General features: G+C 35.4%; 1 protein-coding gene across 1 annotated transcript; it reads left to right on the plus strand.

Moving 5' to 3' along the window:
* The first annotated feature begins 180 nt into the window (after positions 1–180).
* Positions 181–22,688, plus strand: LOC127424191 (prolactin receptor-like). The gene is made up of 9 exons (XM_051669166.1): positions 181–358; positions 3,587–3,658; positions 4,139–4,271; positions 6,955–7,124; positions 9,531–9,712; positions 12,574–12,715; positions 13,069–13,168; positions 18,761–18,830; positions 19,044–22,688. Exons 2-9 carry the CDS (start codon positions 3,592–3,594, stop codon positions 19,752–19,754), a joined length of 1,575 nt encoding a protein of 524 aa, XP_051525126.1. The 5' UTR covers positions 181–358; positions 3,587–3,591; the 3' UTR covers positions 19,755–22,688.
* Positions 22,689–22,782: the final 94 nt, after the last annotated feature.

The following is a 22,782-nucleotide window of genomic DNA, read 5'->3' on the forward strand; positions in this document are numbered from 1 at the left end:
TTCTCAGTGATTCACCATGTATTAACCTACTGCACTGTAACTAATATTTACATTCAGTTCTCACACACAGTGTGTCATTGTCAGGTAACGTGTATCTGTATTACGTCACTATGCCACTCCTCAAGGACTCTCCCTGCGGCTTTAGGGCTGTGTGTGTATTTGTAAAGGGAGATTCAGCAGGACTGCAATATCAACAAGTTGACTGTGTGTTTGCCATACTGCACTGCCTCTTGACATCGGTTCGCAAAAACGGGTTTCACAGCGGATCAGTTCAAAATGTAGCACGGATGTAGAAGATGGGAAAATCCCAGGTGAAGCTGTGTATGTCATTTTAATCCCGAGGGTTTGGCAGATCCAGGTGAGTCTCCTTCAAAGAGCTACGACTCGATACGATGTTTATAATGCAGCGAAAACTTGATGCGAATTTATGATCTATAATTGCGCACAAAACGTTATTTGCGACTTTCTGTCAGACCACAAACAGATGAACATGTATATCCTGTTTAACCAAACGAAAGTAAAAAGCTGTATAGCATGCTTGAAATGTTAACTTTTAAATTTAGGTAAATACTTAAATATATATATATATATATATATATATATATATATATATATATATATATATATATATATATATATATATGTTATGTTAAATGTCATTTGTTCTTATTTTATATTGTTTGTGATCATAATTACATGACATTGGTGTAAACTCTTATTTTTTACTTCAATAAAACCAGTTCATTTAGATGCTATACCGCATGAAGCACAGTTTTAGATGACCTGAAAAAATATTTTTCACAGTGCAGTTTAAAGAAGATATAGATCCATAGGCTATGACATAATCTCTCTCCCCTAAATAATCAGTACATTATGGTTCTGCTGAGTTCACCTGGGATCATGGGTTGTGTCTGACCTGTCTTGGCTTACAAAAGCAATAGAGTATGTGTTTGTTTTTGGCTATCACAATGTTATAGCTGAAGATGCTTTGGCAAAATGAGTGTCTTGAGGAGAGACCCAAGGACACTGGACCTTCTTCAGACTCTTTTTAATAGAATTTAATAGAATAGATGTTTTATGTAAAGCTTTTTGAAGGCTGCTGAAAAATACCTATTCATTGAGACCTTGTTATCTCAGTCTTTTAATGATGAATGTTTACCTATTTATTCATTTTGTGTGTTTGTTTTGGGGGTTTGGCGGAAAGGGGAAACTGTTGCTATGAGCAAATTCTTTTGTCTACTTTTATGCTACATCTTGAACACTTTTCATTAGTTTTACTGTATTTCACAATTATAGCTTTATATCTTTTAGAAATGTAATATTATTTAAAATATTGGACTCTTGCTTTTTCATACTGTATATAATGTCAAGCTGAAAATAACTATTTTATAGCCGTCTGAATTTAAAATAGCAAGTTAATTTCAAAGTGAAGAAGTCATTTAAAGCTGGACTTTAACTCACACTCAGAGAATAAATACATTCAATAAACTTTAAGGAATATTCTGGGTTCAATACAAGTTCAGCTCAGTCGACAGCATTTGTGGCATAATGTTCATTACAACAAAAATTTATTTTGATTCGTCCCTCCTTTTTTATAAAAAAGCAAAAATCGAGGTTACAGTGAGGCACTTACAATGAAAGTGAATGTGGACAATTTTTGGAGGGTTTTGAAGGCAGAAATGTGAAGCTTATAATTGTATAAAAGCACTTTCATTCTTCTGTTAAACTCATGTATTATTTGAGCTGTAAAGTTGTTTAAATTGTAATTTTTACAGTCATTTTAGGTTTTGTTGACATTACATCGTAATGGCAACAAAGTTGCAAAAGCGGCTATGACTTTACACAGAAAAGGTTAATAAGCGATTTTATCACACTAATATCATGTTAACACGCATATTGTTTATGTCTTGTAGCTATACTTGTAAAACAGTGAGTATTTTAATGTTTATGAATTGTCCCCCATTGACTTCCATTGTAAATGAGTCACTGTAATCCAAATATTTGCTTTTTTTTTTGTTTTTTGGGAAAAGGAGGGACGAGTTGAAATACATTTTTGTTGTAATCAATATTATGTCACAAATGCTGTTGACTGAGCTCAACTTGTATTGAACCCGTAATATTCCTTTAATAAAAGCAAGGAAACTTTTTCAAGCAACTAAATTAAATTTTGTCATCAAAAACTAATTTATTTGAATGAATTTGAGCATACTTAAATTCATTTAGTCACATCTACTAAATAAAAATTATCATTTTAATTACGTTAAGGCGATTTAATTTATACCACTTCCGTTTTCTGTTTTTTTTTTTTTTGTCAAACATTTGTTATTGTAAGTGAAAGAGAGATCTTGCCGATGAGTTTTAATTTCAAGCTTTCCAACCAGGCAATCATGGTCCTAATATCCATACAAAAACCCCAATAACGGTGGCACTCAACAATCATGGTTTTTCAACAAAAAGCAAATATTAAGACATCAATTTTAAGTTTTTACCCATGCTCATGCTCAGTTGCATGCTGGGAAACTGAGTTTGACATCACACATCTGGTTATGGTCAATGAAAATTATTTAAGTTGTCCCAATGCAAATGGATTAAGTGAACTTCCATTTTACAAATTAAAATTTAAATTGGGTTGTGACAAAAATTAAAGAATTGTGTTACATTAGTTCAAAAATCTAAATTCAAAAAGGAACAAAATAATTTTTTTTTGCACTTTTCTCTCAATAAGTGCATATAATGTGGGTCATTGAAGATAAAAGGACTGTACTGCAGACAATAGATTGATGTCAGATTTATACTTGTGAGTTCATTGAGTTAACCTCTGAGTTAATTTTTTACCTAGTCCTTGGCATTTTAATGGCTTGTTTGTTTGGGGCTAAATAAAGACATACCAATGCAAGGAAACTGAAATATGCAAATATAGAAATGTTTAATATGGACGAAATTCGCACACTACAAGATAGTCTATTCAGCAACAATGTGTGTTATAAAAAATGATCCAAAAACAGAGCAAACTCACTGTGCTTGTAACAGACCAAATTGTTCCTTTCTGGAAGACATCCTTCTCCAAGGCTGTAACTTTTTCATTAAGTCACCTTTCTGTACCTGCATTTGCCATGCCCAACTCTAATGTGTTTGTAACCTTACAGAAATACATCCTTTCAGAAATACATTCAGTTCTGTGTTAAACATCTCTTCTGCGATCAGAATGTGTACACATTTTCATTTGAGGCGGTTTCAACAGCTAACTTCACTCTTAAAAGTGTATACGTGCATTTGTTAGCTAAAGAAGCTATTTCTACCTGATCTGACTCTTGAAAATGACTTTTGCTGGTGTAACTTCATGTAAAATTGAAAAATTGCAGGCGGCAGCCCAAAATTGCCCCAGAGTGGAGTAAAATTTCACATAACGACCTTTTAACATACTGCATTCAGTTGTTGTGTTCAGGAGGTGTTTACTGTTTACACATGCTAAGTGGTTGTTTAGCATGTCTAGATTCATGTTTAAAGTACACACAAACTCTACAGGTGGAACTTAACGTGTTTGGTGTAGACATCTTATTAACTTTGTGAACATCTTCTCATGCAGGAAAAATGTGGAGAGATGCAGAACAGGCACTGACTCTGATGTGGCTCCTCTCTTGGGTCCCACACAGCATGTGTAAGTGAGGAATCTATTCAGACAGATGCTAATGTCTTTTTAGGAAACTAAATGGTGGGTTATTATTATTTTTTTTAAACAATCTATTATTTAATGATCTGGAACACATTTGTTGACTGATCATCTCAAAAGGGAAATGTACAGTCAGCTGGTCATTATGGCAAAATAAACCCCGTCAAGGTGAACAGATCGCCCTGGTCTTGCATGGCTATATACCACAAAAGTAAATAAGTAGACATGAAATATTGATTTGAGTTATTAAATTATTTCATTATGTAAGAAGAAAAAGACCACGGAGTGACATGAGAGACATGGAACACAGCTACAGTAGGAAATTGTCTGCCTGGGACAACTGTCATTTATACAGTTTAGTCATTTATATTTGACTGTAGAATGCTGTGACTGACCAATCAGAATTAAGTATTCCAGACAGCCGTGTAATAACATCAGTCGCACTCTTCAAATACCATATCTCCACAGGTAATTCTCCACCAGGGAGGCCCAGAATTACAAGATGTCGGTCACCTGAGAAAGAGACCTTTACTTGCTGGTGGGAGCCTGGATCAAAAGGCGGATTACCCACCAGCTACCACCTATATTACAGAAAAGAGAGGTGAGTTCAACTGAGTTAACTCACACAATTCATTATTACACCTCTTAGCTTGCTGCTTTCTTATACAGCTGATATACTTAAAAAAATATACTTTTTTATTTATTTTTGCCTAAACCCGAGATATTGACCGTTGTTTTTGATGGAAACGGTTTGATTTTTTAAAACACAGATATTTGCCACAATGTGAACTTAATGACACATTTTACTACTGACCTGTTTCAGTGATGTCACTTTTTCCCCGCAAATGGTATTTGTGACCATCAGCGGGAGAAAGTAATGGCGGTCAATGGAAAAACACCTGTAAAGCAATATCAAGAAAAACATCAAAAATAGTTCTGATCCATGCCAAGTCACAGGAAAGGTGTATACAGGTCTCAAGTCAGTGCAAATACTGCCAAATTTGACTTTCGCAGACATTATAATATACTGTTGAGTGACCAGCGAGTGCACACACCTCTCTGTACATCACTGTAAACGTCTCTCATTCAGAAGTTACACATTTTCGTGTTGTTTTCTGCTCTGGTTTGGACACAATATTACAAAACGTCTGTGATGATCCCGTCTGTATGAATGTAAGAGCTGCTTTTAACTCTTGAAGAATACACAGAAAGCAACTGAGGCATTTTAGTGTATATGACTTATGTTTACATTGTAGTCTGTGAAGTCTGTGCTTCATAATCTTATGATGTGTTGTTTATTGACTAACTTTAGTATATACACATTAAATATGTATGACTGTATATTGACATTTATAGTGCTTTTTTACTTATTACAATGTGTTACAGTATGGGTGTTATGAATAACATCGTCCTATGCGCATTTCCAGTTTAATTGTATCCGACTCGATGATTTATAAATATATTTGGCATGTGTACAGATAACTGATATGTCTGAATAAATGAGCAAAGACCCACAAGTGTTTTTATCCGTGCTCTCTCCCTTCATTGCTCCTTAACTTTGGAGAAATGAAGCCGTATCACTTAAAAGATAAAACTTTATTTAAAGAAAAATAACATTTTGGCTCGGGCAAGTAAACATCAGTATCACTTTATCAAGATTTATAAATAGAAACAATAATTTTGCAGACTTTTGTTGCATCCCACAGTGCAGCACATTGAAAGTATATGGAATTTTGGTCACAAACATGGCGGCGCAGCCATACAGTGAATTCACATGAAACAGGTCAATAGTGGCTTTATTTCACTTATTAATAAAATATCTGATTTGTATGTGCAACATGCACTGTTACTGTTAGCTTTTATACTGGATGTTCATGTTTCGTTCTACTGTAAATTTGTTTTTTCAGAGTGTGTGTACTTATTTAGACACACAGTTTGGAATAATGTACAGATTTTGCTCTTATGGAAAGAAATTGGTACTTTTATTCACTAAAGTGACATTCAACTGATCACAATGTTTAGTCAGGACATTAATAATGTGAAAAATTACTATTAAAATTTGAAAAAATAAAATAAAATAAAATAAAATTTCAGAACTTCTTAAACTAATCAAAACTCATCAAAAAATCCTCCATGTGCAGCAATGTCAGCTTTGCAGATCCTTGACATTCTAGCTGTCAGTTTGTCCAGATACTCAGGTGACATTTCACCCCACGCTTCCTGTAGCACTTGCCATAGATGTGGCTGTCTTGTCGGGCACTTCTCACACACCTTACAGTCTAGCTGATCCCACAAAAGCTCAATGGGGTTAAGATCCATAACACTCTTTTCCAATTATCTGTTGTCCAATGTCTGTGTTTCTTTGCCCACTCTAACCTTTTATTTTTGTTTTTCTGTTTCAAAAGTGGCTTTTTCTTTGCAATTCTTCCCATAAGGCCTGCACCCCTGAGTCTTCTCTTTACTGTTGTACATGAAACTGGTGTTGAGCGGGTAGAATTCAATGAAGCTGTCAGCTGAGGACATGTGAGGCGTCTATTTCTCAAACTAGAGACTCTGATGTACTTATCCTCTTGTTTAGTTGTACATCTGGCCTTCCACATCTCTTTCTGTCCTTGTTCGAGCCAGTTGTCCTTTGTCTTTGAAGACTGTAGTGTACACATTTGTATGAGATCTTGAGTTGTTTTTGCAATTTCAAGCATAGTATAGACTTCATTCCTCAAAACATGATTGACTGATGAGTTTCTAGAGAAAGCTGTTTCTTTTTTGCCATTTTTGACCTAATATTGACCTTAAGCCAGTCTATTGCATACTGTGACAACTCAAAAACAAACACAAAGACAATGTTAAGCTTCATTTAATGAACCAAATAGCTTTCAACTGTGTTTGATATAATGGCAAGTGATTTTCTAGTACCAAATTAACAATTTAGCATGATTACTCAAGGATAAGGTGTTGGATTGATGGCTGCTGGAAACAGGGCCTGTCTAGATTTGATCAAAAATGACTTTTTTCAAAAATAGATGGTGCTGTTTTTTACATCAGTAATGTCCTGACTATAATTTGTGATCAGCTGAATGCCACTTTGGTGAATTCAAGTACCAATTTCCTTCCGGAACAGCAAAATCTGTACATTATTCCAAACTTTTGGCCGCCAGTGTATAAACACACTCTACATAGAATGTGAATTTGTATTTATATATTATAAAAGAAATCTCCTATTTTAGTTAATCTGCTGTCCAAAAGATATACATTTAAACCTTTTAACAAACGTATTGCTTTTTCAGCTCCGTGGAAGTCTTTGAATGTCCAGATTATCATAAAGCAGGGAACAATTCCTGCTATTTTGATAAACGACACACATCTATTTGGATCATCTACAACATCACAGTGGTGGCCTCCAATGCACTGGGACAAGCCTACTCAGAATCTATGGAAGTAGATGTTATGGATATTGGTTAGTTCATTTATTGTGTTTACAACTTTACATACTAATAAACATGAATAAGAAAACTGCATTTACTTGTATGTACTTGCAGTATGCCCTTTTACCCTTAGTGTATACTGGCCATGCCTGAGCGGTTAATGATATTTTACCACAGAGGCAAATTTCAGGGTTGTTTTGACAACACTTAAGATGGGAGCAACAGTGCAATGAGCTGCTTGCTAAATATAGTGTATAAAAAATGTGCCTACTGCTACATAAGGGTGCACAGAGCAAAATCAGCTCAATTTCCTCATGGTGAAACCTTTTAACAGTCTAGTCTTTCAGTTAAGTCACCCTTAGAACTCAAGGCAGATAACACTTTAGTGAAATTGTAATTCTGTCACTGCTAGAAATGTTTGCCCCCTGTGATCTTGCGCCTGTAACTGTGAGTTAAACGGTGATGACTTTTATAGCATCTGAATAGAATGGAAAAATACTGAGTGGCACTAGATGCAGCTTTGGCTGAGAATAGCTGAATACAATGAGGATGAACATGTTTGTCTCTTGCATACTGCAAAACTTAAGTCATGTATCAAATATCCCTATGTGGCTGCTTAAATGTGCTTGTGTAGGGCGTATGGTAGAGTATCCAGCAAACAAACAGCGCATCCGCACTATAGGTGATACTTTAAGGCATGTGGGTGATTTTAAATACAGTAGGTACATAAATATAAGCATGAAGAGTTTTATTTTGTGTTTTATCAATTAAAGTAATAGTTTAAGCAAAAATAATAATTCTGTCATCATGTTGTTCCAAACCCATATGAGTTTCTTTCTTTTTTGGAACACAAAATGAGAAGGTTTTTAAGAATATTAACATGGCTCTCTTCCATTCAGTGAAAGTAAATGGGAACCATAGGTTGTCAACAGCATCAGAAACTTACAACCTAGTCTCTTAAAATGAACGTTACTATAACCACATTTTTGCAAACTGAGTTTTCTTTGCCACTTTCTACTCGAACGCATCATTTTAATAATGATAAATGCTTGTTTTACAGACCCACCTACATTTACACACTTATTCCAACATGATTAACTTCCACGGTAGCTCACCTGATAGTGTATTGGACTTGATCCCAGCCAAGCACGCTTGAAACGAAAGTGAAAGGACGTGGTTGCTTCAGTAAATATGCTTTTAATGTCAAATTTGCTTTTAAAACACTATCGGTTAGGTTTAGGTGTGGGTTTAGGATAAGGATGTCTGTTTTGTTCACCTGTCATTGATCATTTAGGACACTATTGGTTAGGTTTAGGCTAAAGTTTTAGGTTAGGGAGGTATATTTTATTCATTAAAATATCCATCTATTATTCCCCTTAAAAACCTCATCTTATTACAACATCATTTCACTTGCTTTTGGCACCCCTCGCTGGACATTTCACTGGGAAACTGCAGCCAAACATGTAATGAAGCATGTAATTTTGGTTTACAGAAATGTTGCCATTGTCAAGTAATTTTAAAATAACAAAAATGCTCCTGAAATTAAAAATATGGGGGCAAAAAATGCAATCATGAAGAATTCTTTTGATTTGTATTTTTGACATCTGATAAAGTTCATAATATTCCATTATAGTCCTAGTTGTACATATTATGGAATAAAATATTAATATGAAATGTTAATTCTTTGATAATTTTTCTTAATGAATAAATTAAATTGAATTATTTGATATAAACAGATGAGACACAGTTTATGTTTTAAATGGTTGGATAAAAATTATTTGAAAATCAAATCCAGGTGCAAAAGTAAATTTCTGACACTAGTTGACAAACTCCAAAAAGGACAAAAAAGCATCATAAAAGAAGTACAAATGACTTCTGCGCTATGTTACAAGTCTTCTGAAGCCATATGATAGCTTTATGTAAGGAATAGATTCATTATTCATTAATAGATTCAATAAGTAATTATTCACAGAAAATCTTGCTTGACAGTAGTCACCATTCACTTTCACTGTATTGAAAAAAGAGCAGCTTGGACATTCTGCTTTAAATAACCAGAAAATAATTTGTGTTCCATGGTAAGTCATTCAGGTTTCAATGGACATAAGGATGAGTAAATGATAACAAAATTTTCATTTTTGGGTAAACTATCTCTATAACACAACCCATCTCTGTTTGTCCCTAATCCTGACAAAAGCCTCTGTTACAGTACTTAAGAAGGATTTACCAGTAGCTATATTATACTGATATTTCCTGAAGGATTAACCTGGTTTAAAGTTATGTTTGGGAAAATAACCAATTAGTCTAAATGCAGATGCAGACCCTGTTCTGTTTATTTCCTTTTAGTAAATGTGTTGCAATCACTATTCAGCTGCTGCACACTGATTCTAATGTCTGTTCAATTTGATGGAATTTAACATGATGCACCTTTTTCCACACAGTGCAGCCTCACCCCCCAAAGAATATGAATGTGACTTTGATGCAAAGCGAGAACAGTCCTTACTTCCTGGTGCAGTGGCAGCCCCCCCAGGATGCAGACACACGTTCAGGCTGGGTCACAATTAAATATGAAGTTCGCATAAAAATAGAGAACAGCAGAGACAAGGAGGACAGTGAGTGGGAGGTGAGATCCTAATAGCTTCAAGGTTAAAAAAAATAAAGTTGAACCTTTGAAAAATGCTCTTATGATTTTAAATTGTCTATGGATTTATTTGACACTATTTCAAGAAACTTATTGTAGCATTTAAAAGTTTTGATACCTTGTAAAATTACAATTGCTGAACAATAAAAATTGAAACATCACAATAAGGTTCTATGTAAACATTAATAAATTGGGTATAATGAACATACTTTTTTACAGCATTTATTAACCCTTGAACGCACACCTTGGGTCTTTAAAAGGACCCCAGACCCTCTTCCCGTGGAACAATAAGCTTAATCATTACTATTTTCCAAACTGAAGTTGACCACAACACTACATCTGGCCTCAAGGAGGTAATGGCAACCTTGGTTGGAAATGACCAATCACTTCCAGTTGCCAAGATTGATCTGGCTTCCCTCCGTGCTGTGCCTTGTGCAGCACCTCCCTTTTTAACAAAATCAACACCCTGCCTCTGAGGAGCATGGTTGCCTTTGTTTGCCTTTACTCTATGCACCTCTAGGATCTCTGCCAGCTTTCGCAGGACCTGATCATGCTGCCACCTGTACCGTCCTTGTGCCAGGGCAGTCTTGCACCCAACCAATATGTGCTGCAAGTTTGCTCTTGGAGCCTCACAGAGGGGGCAACTGTCCTCTTTGCCATAACACAGAGACAAATTCCCAGGGCTTGGTAGGGTATTGTAGGTGGATCTTATTATAAAACTTAGCCTGGCCTGGGGTTCCTTCCACAAGTCAGCCCATCCTAACACTCGATCAAATGTCCCCTCCCATATGGTCCAGCGCCCTTGCTGCTACTGGCTGACTGCCCTAACCTCATACCCTTCCTCTTCCATTCTAGTTACTTCTGTAACTACCATTGCTTTCCTCTGTTTTAGGGAGGCTGCTGACCACAGTTCGGGAGCCACCCCCCATCTATATTCTATATTCATACATATAAATACTATATCATGTTGATTTTCTGTGCATCAAAGGTGAATTATCAGTATCCCATATGCATATACACATACATAATACACGTTATTTCTTACTCAAGGTGGCGATGATGTTTCAGTGATTGATTTGATTTACATTTGACATTGCTAGTTGACAAAGAAACAACATCAAAGTAAACTTTGCAAGTACAACACATGACAAGTATGATATAACTATTGTCATTTGGGTGTACTTCTGAAATCATTTAAGTTGTGCATCTATTTAGACTCAACAAGTGCCTGAGAAAATACACATAAGCTTCACATAAGTAACACATACATTACACATGTGTAGATTATGTGTAGCTCAATGTGTTTGACAGCCAGTTGCATCTCATGAAACTTCAGTGTGAAAATAATTAATCCTGTTCTAGATTTGTCCTGATTTGTTGCATTCTCTCTTTGATTTATGAAAAATAAAACATCAAAATATATTTTATTGTTTTTACATTTTCTTGAAAATATTTTTTTACATTTTACACTATCTGGGTATTTTATACATTCATCCATAGTGCCGGGTCTCTAAAGACCCAAAAATGTAAGAGTGTTTGGGAAAATAACTATGAATTTAAGGGTTAATATTGGTTAATGTGAATTTATAAATATGCTGTTGCTCATTGTTATTTTATAATGCATTAACAAATGTTAACATATACAACTTTTAATGTTAAAAATTAGGGCTTTCAATCAATTAAAATGCAAATAGGATACTGTTAATTCACCATTGTTGTGCAGGAAATCCACATGCTATAGTACAATTTTTTTTGAATATATACTAATATGTTATGTAATAAAGCAATAAATATATTATATAGTAAACTTATAATAAACGTACAGTATATAGATATTAAAGAACTATAAAAAATAGGATATATGGAAGTGCAAATATAAATTGCAACACCGTTACATATTTCGGATCACTAATAACACTTTACCACCTATACACTTAGATTTTTATTTATTTATTTATTTTTTGTCATCAATTTTGCCTTTTTTTTAAATTTTTTATTATCGTTACACTATTCAGAAGAGAATGATGTCCTGCATGCGTTTAATGCATTTAAGGGTTAATCGTGATAAATTGCATAATTTTCTGCATTCTAAAACTGCATCAAAACTTATTGGAAATGTAACACTAAACTCAAAACTGCAAAAGTTAAAAATGTATTTAGTATATACAGAATATAGTATAAATTAACATGACCAAATATTAATAAATGTAAATGTATGATTCACTGTTCATTTTTAACTATTACAACCTTTTAGTACAGTGCTACCAGTAAAATATATCTAATGTTTAGGATTGGAACAGACCTTAAAGGAATATTCCGAGTTCTATACAAGTTCAGATCAATCCACAGCATTTGTTGATTAACACAAAAAATAAATTCATCCCTCTTTTTCTTTAAAAAGATCAAAAATAGAGGATACAGTCAGACACAATTAAGTTTTATGATTAATTTTATTAAAGCTTCTTTTAAAACTTGTGTATTATTTAAGCTGTAAAGTTGTTTAAATCATCGTTTTTACAGTCGTTTTAGGGCTTACGGTATTAGGTCATCAGGGCAACAAAGGAAAATTGGATATAACTTTACAAAGAAAAGGTTAGTAAATGATTTTATTACACTAAAATCATGTTATTAAACATATAGTTTACACCTTGTGGCTATACTTTAGAAAAAATTTAGTATTTTAATGTTTTCCTTCACTTCCATTGTAAGTGCTTCACTGTAATTCAGGGACGAGTCGAGATGAATTTTTGTGGTAATCAACATTATGCCATAAAGCTGTCGATTAAGCTTCACTTGTATTGAACCCGGAATATTCCTTTCAATTTTCATTATTTTGTCTGTAGTCATACAGTGCTGGAAAACAGTTGGATTTGAGGATTTACAGTCCTCAGCCAGGAGCAAACTACATTGCACAGGTGCGCTGCAAACTAGACCAAGGACTGTGGAGTGAATGGAGCCCCTCCGCTTTTATCCAGATTCCAGACAGTAAGATTATACCAGCAACAGAAATACAATCTTTCACACCTCCACCTATTGTCTTACATTACTCAGCATTTTCCCTTACATAACAGTGACTCAGCTAAAATTCATTCAAAATAAAAAAATATTTTTGCCTATAAATGTAAGTATCTCTTTTTTTGGAAATTATTTTAAGACGAAAAAAAATAAAAAATAAAATAAACCACACAGAAGAGTCCTAAACTTAATTCTGTCTCCTGTTTCATTGTAGCTAAATATACTGCATTAAAAGGTGGTGAACAAAAAAACGATTACAATTGAAGGTATTAAACATTAAATTTTAATTAGGTCTTAACCCTTTTGTGTTTCTTCTACTGTAGAAACCTCGGACACACAGAGTGTGGTTCTGCTTTTTGCTGTCACTCTAATAGGCTTCATTTTTCTCCTGACTGCAGGAGTGCTGGTGGTCAAGAAGAAAGAGTAAGCATGATTTCTATGATTACACATGAAAGATACTATAGTTTTCCTCAAACAAGAACCACCCTTCTGCTATAAGATATAGTTTCTGATATAAGCCTACCTACTGATGAGGTTCATTAATAGTTGGACGCTGCACAGAGATACACCATAGCTAGATGAACAGGTGTTTCGGATCATAGCTGTTACTATATTGTGTACTTTAGCATGTGTAGAACACTGTATTGACCAATCAGCAATCCAGGACTGGAACAATCAATTTATGCTGCTGTATTATACATATTACACTTTAAATGATCAACTGACATTGTGTAACATCATGAAACTCCACTGCTACTGAATCTCCAGCACCACAACAAAAGAGTGATACCCGGGTTGTGAGTGTGCAGTCTGAATTGAATGTGATGAGAGAAAAAAAAGAGCACGTAATGTGAAATACCGCAAAAACAACACATCATTTTATTGCATTGTGTAGGGCTGAATGATCTATCGAAAGAAACCTTTTGTGAATATTTAACCGCGTGTTAAATAATTTCATCTCGTTCACAGAATAACAGATGTGTTGCGTTCAATTCGGTTTGATAACATGCACTTGTTATGTTTACAGGGCTCCAAATTAACTTTAATTGACCACTACAAGTAACTATACAAATCTAAAACAACCCTTTGACACCAGGGTTTTTTTTGTTTTTTTTGCCAGAAGAGAAGATGAGCATTTCACCATATTTGGAATGAGGTGCTCATTCAAAGGCTATTGTTTTTTTGTAATTAATTTTTTTTTATTAAATCATACACTAGCAATGAAATGTAAACATATATATAAAAAAATCAACATTTAAACCCCACAACCCCACCTCCCCGACCCCGCCCCCACAAAAAACAACCCTGTGGTCAAACATAAGAAAATATATAGAAATAAAAATCAAACCGACACACATATGTACATATAAAAAATTATATTTAAAATATATAATACACACACATACATATACATACATACATACACACACACACACACACACACATAATAATCATACTAACACTACTCTCTCCACACCCCACCCGAGAGCCCTCCAAAAACTCCAAATACCTGCCCCATTTCCGAATAAACTTATCCAAGCCACCCCATCTTCCCGATGACACCTCCTCATAAGCTGCCACACTCCCCACCTCCATGCACCATTCCGGATATGGGGGCACACCAGCTGACCTCCAACCCCTCAAAATAACCTGCCTGGTGATCATCACACATGTCAGAACCCAGTTCTCTATATGGCCATCCCCCACATCGATGACCGCCCCATCTCCCAGAACACAATGTCTGGGGCAAAACGAAACCTGAGTGCCCACCACGTCGCACACAAAATTCTGAAACTTCGACCTAGTAGGTTCAGAGAAATATAATAAAATATCATCTGCGTAAAGCAGAAGCTTATGCGCCACACCTCCCACAACCACCCCTGGAAAATCATCCTCCTTTCTTATCGCGGCTGCTAATGGTTCCAGGGCAGGGCAGAACAATAATGGGGAAAGAGGGCAGCTCTGCCGAGTGCCCCTATTTAAAGTAAAATAATCTGAAATTAATCCATTTGTTTGTACTGCTGCTACAGGGTGTCTATAAAGTAACTTAATCCAACCAATAAATGTACTCCCGAACCCATACAGTTCTAAAATCTAAACAAAAAAATTCTACCATATCAAACGCCTTTTCGGCATCAAGTGAGATGGCAGCGACCGGAGACTAATCATTCACTACTGACCACATAATATTGAGGAGACGCCTGATGTTATCAGAAGAGCTGCGGCCCCGAATAAACCCCACCTGATCTATATGTATAAGAGATGTCATAACCTTACTTAATCGGTTAGCCAAAATGTTTGACAATATTTTTACATCTAGTTGGATCAGGGAGATTGGATGGTAACTTTTACACTCACTTGGATCTTTGTTCTTTTTAAGAATTAGACTGATCCAGGCTTGTGTCATGGTTGGAGGAAGCTTTCCATTCTTTAATGATTCAGAATAAACTTCTAACAAAAGTGGAGCCAGTTCTGTAGCATAGGATCTAAAAAATTCTGCAGCAAAACCAACTGGCCCCGGAGACTTGCCAGTAGGTAGGGACTTAATTACCTTGTCAAGCTCCTCCAAGGTTATCTCAGAATCAAGAGGATTTTTATGCTCAGTCGTCAGTTTAGGGAGTTCTAATGGTTCTAAAAGTTTCTAATATCTTTATCAGTAGATGAAGATGTGGAACTATAAAGATCAATATAGAACTCTTTAAAAGGTATTATTAATATCAATTGCTCAAGTAAAAATTTCACCACCAGCAGATTTCACTGAGGGAATGGTAGAAAAAGACTCTCTCTGCTTTATATATCTAGCCAAAAGCTTCCCTGCTTTGTCACCTGACTCAAAGTATGACTGTCTTGCCCTGAATAACCAAAACTCCACTTTCTGCAACAAAATAGTGTTATATCTGTATTTCAATCGAGTCAATTCTCTGAGGCCATCAGCTGACATACGGCGCTTCAGCTCTGCCTCGGCACTTTTAATATTTCCTTCCAACTCCACAAGTTCTCGTGCTTTGGATTTTTTGATGAATGAAGCATACTGTATGATCCAACCCCTAAGAACTGCTTTAAGTGCCTCCCAAGCCATGCCCACAGAGGATACTGAGGACCAGTTGGTCTTCATATAAACATTGACTTCAGTCTTTAACATTTGTTGGAAATCAGGATTTTGCAAAAGGGATACATTAAGGCGCCAACTATATGATTTCTTTTTCACTATATGTGGCATCACCTCTGAACTCACTAGGGCGTGATCTGAGACTAAAATGTTTCCAATTGAGCAATCAACAACAGATTAAATGAGGGATTTGGATATAAAAAATAAAAAAAAAATCTATTCTAGAATAAATCTTATGGACTGATGAAAAAAATGTATAGTCCCTACCAGATGGGTTCAAAAGTCTCCAAATATCCATAATCCGTAGATTTTAACACATCCTGTGAAGCGTCAATGTTGCTCTAGGGGGCTTACGCATCAAAAGATTGAAGTCTCCTCCCAATATGGTGAGGGGTGCCAGCGGTTTGCAACATCCCTTCAAGATCTATAAAAAAGCCTTAATCATCAGCGTTAGGTGCGTAAATATTAGCCAAAATCAACCTTTGCCCTTGAATTTCAGCTAAAACAATAATGACTCTCCTTTAATCTGTTTGAGAGATTTGAATTGTAGATGTTTATTAATCAATATAATGACTCCCTTGCTCTTATTTGAGCCAGCACTAAAGAAAACATGTCCACCCCATATCTTCCCAAATTTTTCAGCTTCCTGCGGGGAAAGATGTGTTTCTTGAAGAAACACTATATCATATTTCTTACGTTTAAGAAAAGTAATATCCTTCCTTCCTTTTTATGGGGTGCCCCAACCCATTCCATGTGGAGAGAGATAGTACACTCATATTAACATTTGACATTTTGATATAATAGAAAAAATAAATTGTGTCAAAAACAAAATTATACAGACCACATTCCCCATTAGTGCTACAATAAAACCCTGAACTTCCCCCCGAACAAAACAAACAGAAAAAAGAAAAACGTGCACATTAACCCCGCGCACGACAGCGCCAACCAGCGACAATTCCTCTAAACTCAAAAGGTCCATGAACGCCCACGAGTCCCCATGACAACTTTGCCATCGGATTGCACAATTTTGCCTCACAAATTTGTAAGGCAAAATTACAAAACAGAAAATACTTTGTAAAATAAACCCAGCAAATAGGAAGAATGAACACAAAGAATGTGTAGATTCATTCACAGAACTGTCTCAAAAGGTGTGATCTTCCACAAAATAAATTCTAGCTGATATAAAACCATTCAGATTCCTTGGACAGACAAACAGGTGTTCAGTGAGCCAGTTGTTATGAGTTCAGCAGATGACGTAATCATTCCAATGTCCGGGAAAAGCTCGTCTAGGAATTTCACCATATCTCTGCCCTCCACATGCTCAGCAATTCCAACAATTCGAACGTTATTCCTGCGGCTTCTATTCTCAAGATCTTCAAGCTTTTCAAGGAGATGTTCCAAATCAACTTTGATTGCGGGCGTATTAGCGGTTAATTCCCTCTCCGAAGATTCCAAAAAATCGATTTGTCTCTCAACATCAGTCACTCTTGTAACTAGCTCAGAGAATTTTGTTTCCATCGCCGTAATCGATCGACGTATTACAGCGAGATCCTCCAAGTCAGCAAGAATCTTCGTCAACATCACAGACACGCCGCGCCATCCAAATCGAGTCCCCGGTCTGTAGGCCTGTCGGGGCTTTCATCCTGAACACATGTGTCTTTTAATGTCTCCAGAGCCCGAGGATTTTGACTTCTTTGCCATGTTTTGCATCAAAGAGCAAAAGTGTAACTGGGTGTATCAAAATTCACCAGATTATAACATGAAAATAATTACAAATTTAGCAAAGTGCGCAGAGCTCATCGCTCACAAGTCTGCCCCTTGCATGGCGTCAAGTGACCTCTCAAAGGCTATTGTTAATGTGACGTTAGACAGAAAGTTCTGCAGTTTTCTACCAAAATAAAGGTTTGAGGGTTTAACCAGGCCCCATAGCAATGCTGCGTACAAGTTAATAAATTATTTGAGAAGTCATGTTTATTTGAATAGCGCTTTTCACAACACACATCATTTCAAAGCAGCTTTACAGGAAATCATGCATTAACAGAAAATGAAACTGTAATATCTATAAAGTCTTAGAGTCATCATTGTGTAGTTTGATTAAATATGATTGTAAACTGTGTATAGAAATTAAATAATAATTGTATTTGGAACCCCTGTGAGCAAACTGAAGGCAACTGTGGCATGGAACACAAAACTCCATAAGATGTTGATTAATGGAGAAAAATAACCTCGAGAGAAACCAGACTCACTGTGGGGGCCAGTTCCCCTCTGGCTAACATCATGAATATAATGCCAATATTAGTTACAGTATTTGTGTGCAGTGCAGGTCATGGTTTAAAATCTTTTAATTAAGCAAGCGTTAAGGTCCAGTGTTTAAACAGATTTTTTAATGAACTTTAAGATTAATGACTAATGTCTTTGAAGTTCATCCTGGATTAACTGAAGAAGTTCACAATGATGCATTGTCCTTTGTTAGTTGGCTGATGAAGGCTTTTGTTGGCAATTAAATGATAGTCTATGTATTCAAGTATTACTTGAATAATAATAATATTAATATAGTTATTATTAGTTATTATAATACAGTTGTAATATATTTTTGTAATTTTTTAATGTCGTAATAATAATAATAATTATTATTCAGTATTATATTACAGTAATATAAAGTTCAAGTTGACTGGGTATACTTCTGCAGATAAACAGATAAACTTTTGCAATACATTTTGTGTTATTAAAAAAAAGAACATTAAATTGTTACTAATATATAATATAAATATAATAAACTATATAATATAAATATGTTACCAGTTTTCTATAAGAATTTGATTATTATTAAGGGGTCGTCCCCCCCGCCCTGCGGCAAGTCTCAATGTATTTTCATTTTGCATACTGTTCTTAATCTCCTCCTCTAGTGTGAAGCATGTTTTACTGCCACCAGTTCCAGAACCGAAAATCAGTGGCTTAGACACTCAGCTCCTTAAGGTATACTGCACAGAGTACCCACTACCATCTTGCATTTCTAGCTTATTAAGTGATATGGATTCTTGGACATCTTATTTTTATCAACCTGTTGCTAGAATTCATTAATGCAATTTAGTTGTTGATGTTTCATTCTTAAAGAGGAATAATATTTCCAACAGCAGTGTTATTATACAATAGAAGTCACTGATATTCCTCATTTGGTCAATTTCACAGAGTGGGAAATCTGAGGAAATCTTCAGCGCTTTGATTTTCCAGGGTTATCCTCAAATAGCCCATGGCTCTGAGCATCAAGTGGAGTATCTTGTGGTCTCTGACAATTATGAGGAAATGGAGTTTGATGGTAAAGCTCATCTTGAGGACCAGAAGGAGAACTGTCCAACAGATCATCCTCAAGAGATCCCCCAAAATACCATACAGAAACTACACAACACACAGAGTGAGCAGATAAGCAGTCCTGCCCCTGGACATGATTCTGAGGACTGCATACCTATATTAAAAACAACCCACCCTGGGACTACATTCAGTCAACTAAGTGCCCCCAGCATAGACCATCTCAGCATCCTGGGAGTAACTCAACAACTACTCAACGTCGACTGTAATTGCTTACAACTAAAAGCACATGACCACAATGCAGCCGACACTCGTTTGAGCTCCTGCAGTAAATGTGACAATGACCAGAGAAAAGTCAGCATTACCCCTGCCAGTCTTACGGGGTACGTTGAGGTGGATGAAGAGAAAGCGCTGGTAGGGGAGGACTACAGTATGGTCAGTGGCGTTATGAGGGATAATATCCTTGTATTGCAAAAAGACAGCTCCCCTGAACAGGGACACAAAGAGGACAAAGCTTCTGAAGCTGAGGAGAAAGAAGGTGTCACTGAACCTCTAGGATATTTGGAAACTGTGATGATCTTGACTAATTTGTGACCTCAATGTAAAAGGTCTGGGATTATTATTGATATTCATATTGTTCTGTGGAAACTGTCAAAGCACTTTTGCTAAAATGTTTAAAAGCATATTTTATGTTTAATCTATCAGTTGGAACAACGTGTGTCTTTGTTGTGTGAAAAAAGAGGTAATTCTTCAAGTAAGTAATTCATACTAATTGATATACACAAAGTCAAAGGTTTGGACACACTTTGTTTCTCATGATCTTAAAAACCTTTTGATCCAAAGGCTCATGCTTGAAAAGCTTTAGTTTTGCATACACATTGCGTCTAAATATGAATTTCTTTACAAAACTGAAATTTTAATTATTATTTGTTTGGAGCCACACTGAGAAACCTATATCTCTGGGATTTAACCATATAGGGTCTTACAAATGAAGATACACTTTATGCACTCACAATTGGCATTTAATGCTAGCAGGTTTGATTTTGGCAATAGACCTATATCTCTGTGTAAAAATAAAATGATGATGCTGCCACCTTTCTAGTTATTTTCTGACTTGTAGATTTGCTTCAAAATTGTATAGGCAAAAACTGTCATTTTGACCCCCCTCTACAAAATAATGGTTCACTCAGTAAATATTGATCCGTGGCATTTAATATTTTATCTTTCATAATCATTTATGTATATCTTTCACCAGTTGACACAGAATGACCCTATCATTTTTTATTTGTTTTTGGTCACGCTTTTGAAAATACTAAAATCAGTACATCTGAGATGAGAACATAATTATATTGCGTAAACTCCTAGTGATATTCAACACAGTCATCAAACAGTGATAAGATCACATTAAATGATATGAAATGTTAAATGGATTCAGACTTGAAGTGATTTTCACTGCTTGCTAAACTTATTTAAAATGAGCTAATGCAACACTATTCTTTTGCATTTGGTCTCAACTTAATTTCATTGTGTACAATTAATCTATGTTCACTTAATCCAGTTGCATTTGAATCCATGTCCACAATTAAGTTGAACCAACAACAACAAAATTTCAGTGCAGTTCTTCATAGTTTTGATGACTTTATGATAAATGAAAAATTTTGAAAACAGTACTGATAAAGAATGACTGTGTCCAAACTTTTGACTAGTAGTATAGGTGTTTCTCTAGTCTGTTGGCTTGCTCATTATGGGTTCAAAAACAGGAAGCTGGCGTAGAGGTCGAAAAAGAGATAAAGAGGCAGTTATGCTGCAGTTTCATGGTCAGCGTTCTTATTCCAAGCCATCACACATCGACCAACGGTTGTTAAAAAATACCCCACTAAAGATCATTATATTAATTGTTAAACCTTTTTTCAACTTCCTCACCACAGCAGACAAACTGAACTCAAGGAGTTGCCGTGATTCTGCAAGAGAGTTTTTCTCAATGCTTGCTGCTCATTATCTTTTGAAGTTGATTGTGGTTTTTATAGTTTCTCTGAAACTGTTGTATTCATACATAGTTTAAAAAATGAAACAGTTTTTCTATATTTATTCACAGTGATTATGCATACCAAACTGTGAGATTTTTTTAACCAATTATTTTTCTGTTTATTCAAGTCCTTTGATTCAATGTTAACATCAATATTCAGTCAGCAAGTCTCAATGAATATATCATTCTGATTCACTACTAGTTCTTCTACTTTATGCAATTTGTTCATCTTAAAGACACTAACTAGAATCAAGACTACTAATCTACGCAACATGCCAGCACAAGAGGGTTCTCAAAGCCTAACTACTGTCAGAGCTTAACCAAACACAAGAGCAGTCAGTCAAGGAGCAGAACGGTCTGGCGGCCCTTTGATGTCGTTTTTCATCATTACTGAAAGCCCCAGACAAACTAGTTACAGCAGTAGATGCAGAAAGGTCAGGAGGTCCCATCACGGAACATTTACAGTCTGCAGTTCAACAGTAAAGAGTTACTTTAAGTCAAACATTGACTGAACATTACACAGGGACAAACATTTTCTTCCATACTGAAAAAAAATGGAAGTACTGTAGTTTGAATTTTTAGCCCTTTAAATTGAGCTTTTTGTGCAGCTTGAAATTAGAATTCAAGCAACCAATTTTGTTGTTGTTGTGGTGAATACCTGTTCTTTTTGTTTGTGATGTGACTGCTTAAGAAATGCTAATATTGAGTTAATATTGAGTTGCGTAATAAGTTTGAGTACAGAGAGCATGGGTTTATAACTTACGTTCTTGCACAGATGGTGGAATGTTCTGTATATTGAAGTCGTGATCCACTGTTGGTCAAAGTCCAGAGACGACGGTTTTATTCTTAAGCATAACATTTCAATAAATACCAGTTTTGCTGTAATTTATAGTCAAGCTTCAAGAAAAACATGTTTTTTAAATAGTTTTCTTTCTTAGTTGAAAAAGTTCTTACTTTGAGAACCCGCACTGCTGTCTCTAGTCCCCATTCACTTTAATTGTATGAAAAATAAAAGCAGAATGGACATTGGGCCAAATAGCTCCCTTTGTATTCCATGCAATAAAGTCATATGGGTTTGGAATGACATAAGGGTGAGTAAATGATGATAGAATTTTCATTTTTGGGTGAACTATCCCTTTAAAAGTAGCATAAAGGCAGCATAAAAGTAATCTATACATCTCCAGTGGTTAAAACCATATCTTCAGAAATAAAAATGCAATTATACTTTTTATTATATGTTTATAGATTAGACTATTAATCTCCACTTACACATTCACATTCTTCTACTTTTGTTTTTGGTGATTCACATTCTTTGTGCATATCGCCACCTACTGGGCATGGAGGATAATTTATAGTAAAAAAGGACTTAAATATTGACCCGTTTCTCACCCACACTTATCATATCCCTTCTGAAGACATGGATTTAACCACTGAAGTAAGATGGATTAATTTTATGCTTCCTTTATGTGCTTTTTGGAGATTCAAAGTTCTGGCCACCATTCACTTGTATGGACCTACAGAACTGAAATATTCTTCTAAAAATCTTTGTGTTCAGCAGAAGAAAGAAACACATTTTTGTGTGAACTATCCCTTTAA

This window comes from Myxocyprinus asiaticus, chromosome 3, assembly GCF_019703515.2.
Source record: "Myxocyprinus asiaticus isolate MX2 ecotype Aquarium Trade chromosome 3, UBuf_Myxa_2, whole genome shotgun sequence".
Lineage (NCBI taxonomy): Eukaryota > Metazoa > Chordata > Actinopteri > Cypriniformes > Catostomidae > Myxocyprinus > Myxocyprinus asiaticus.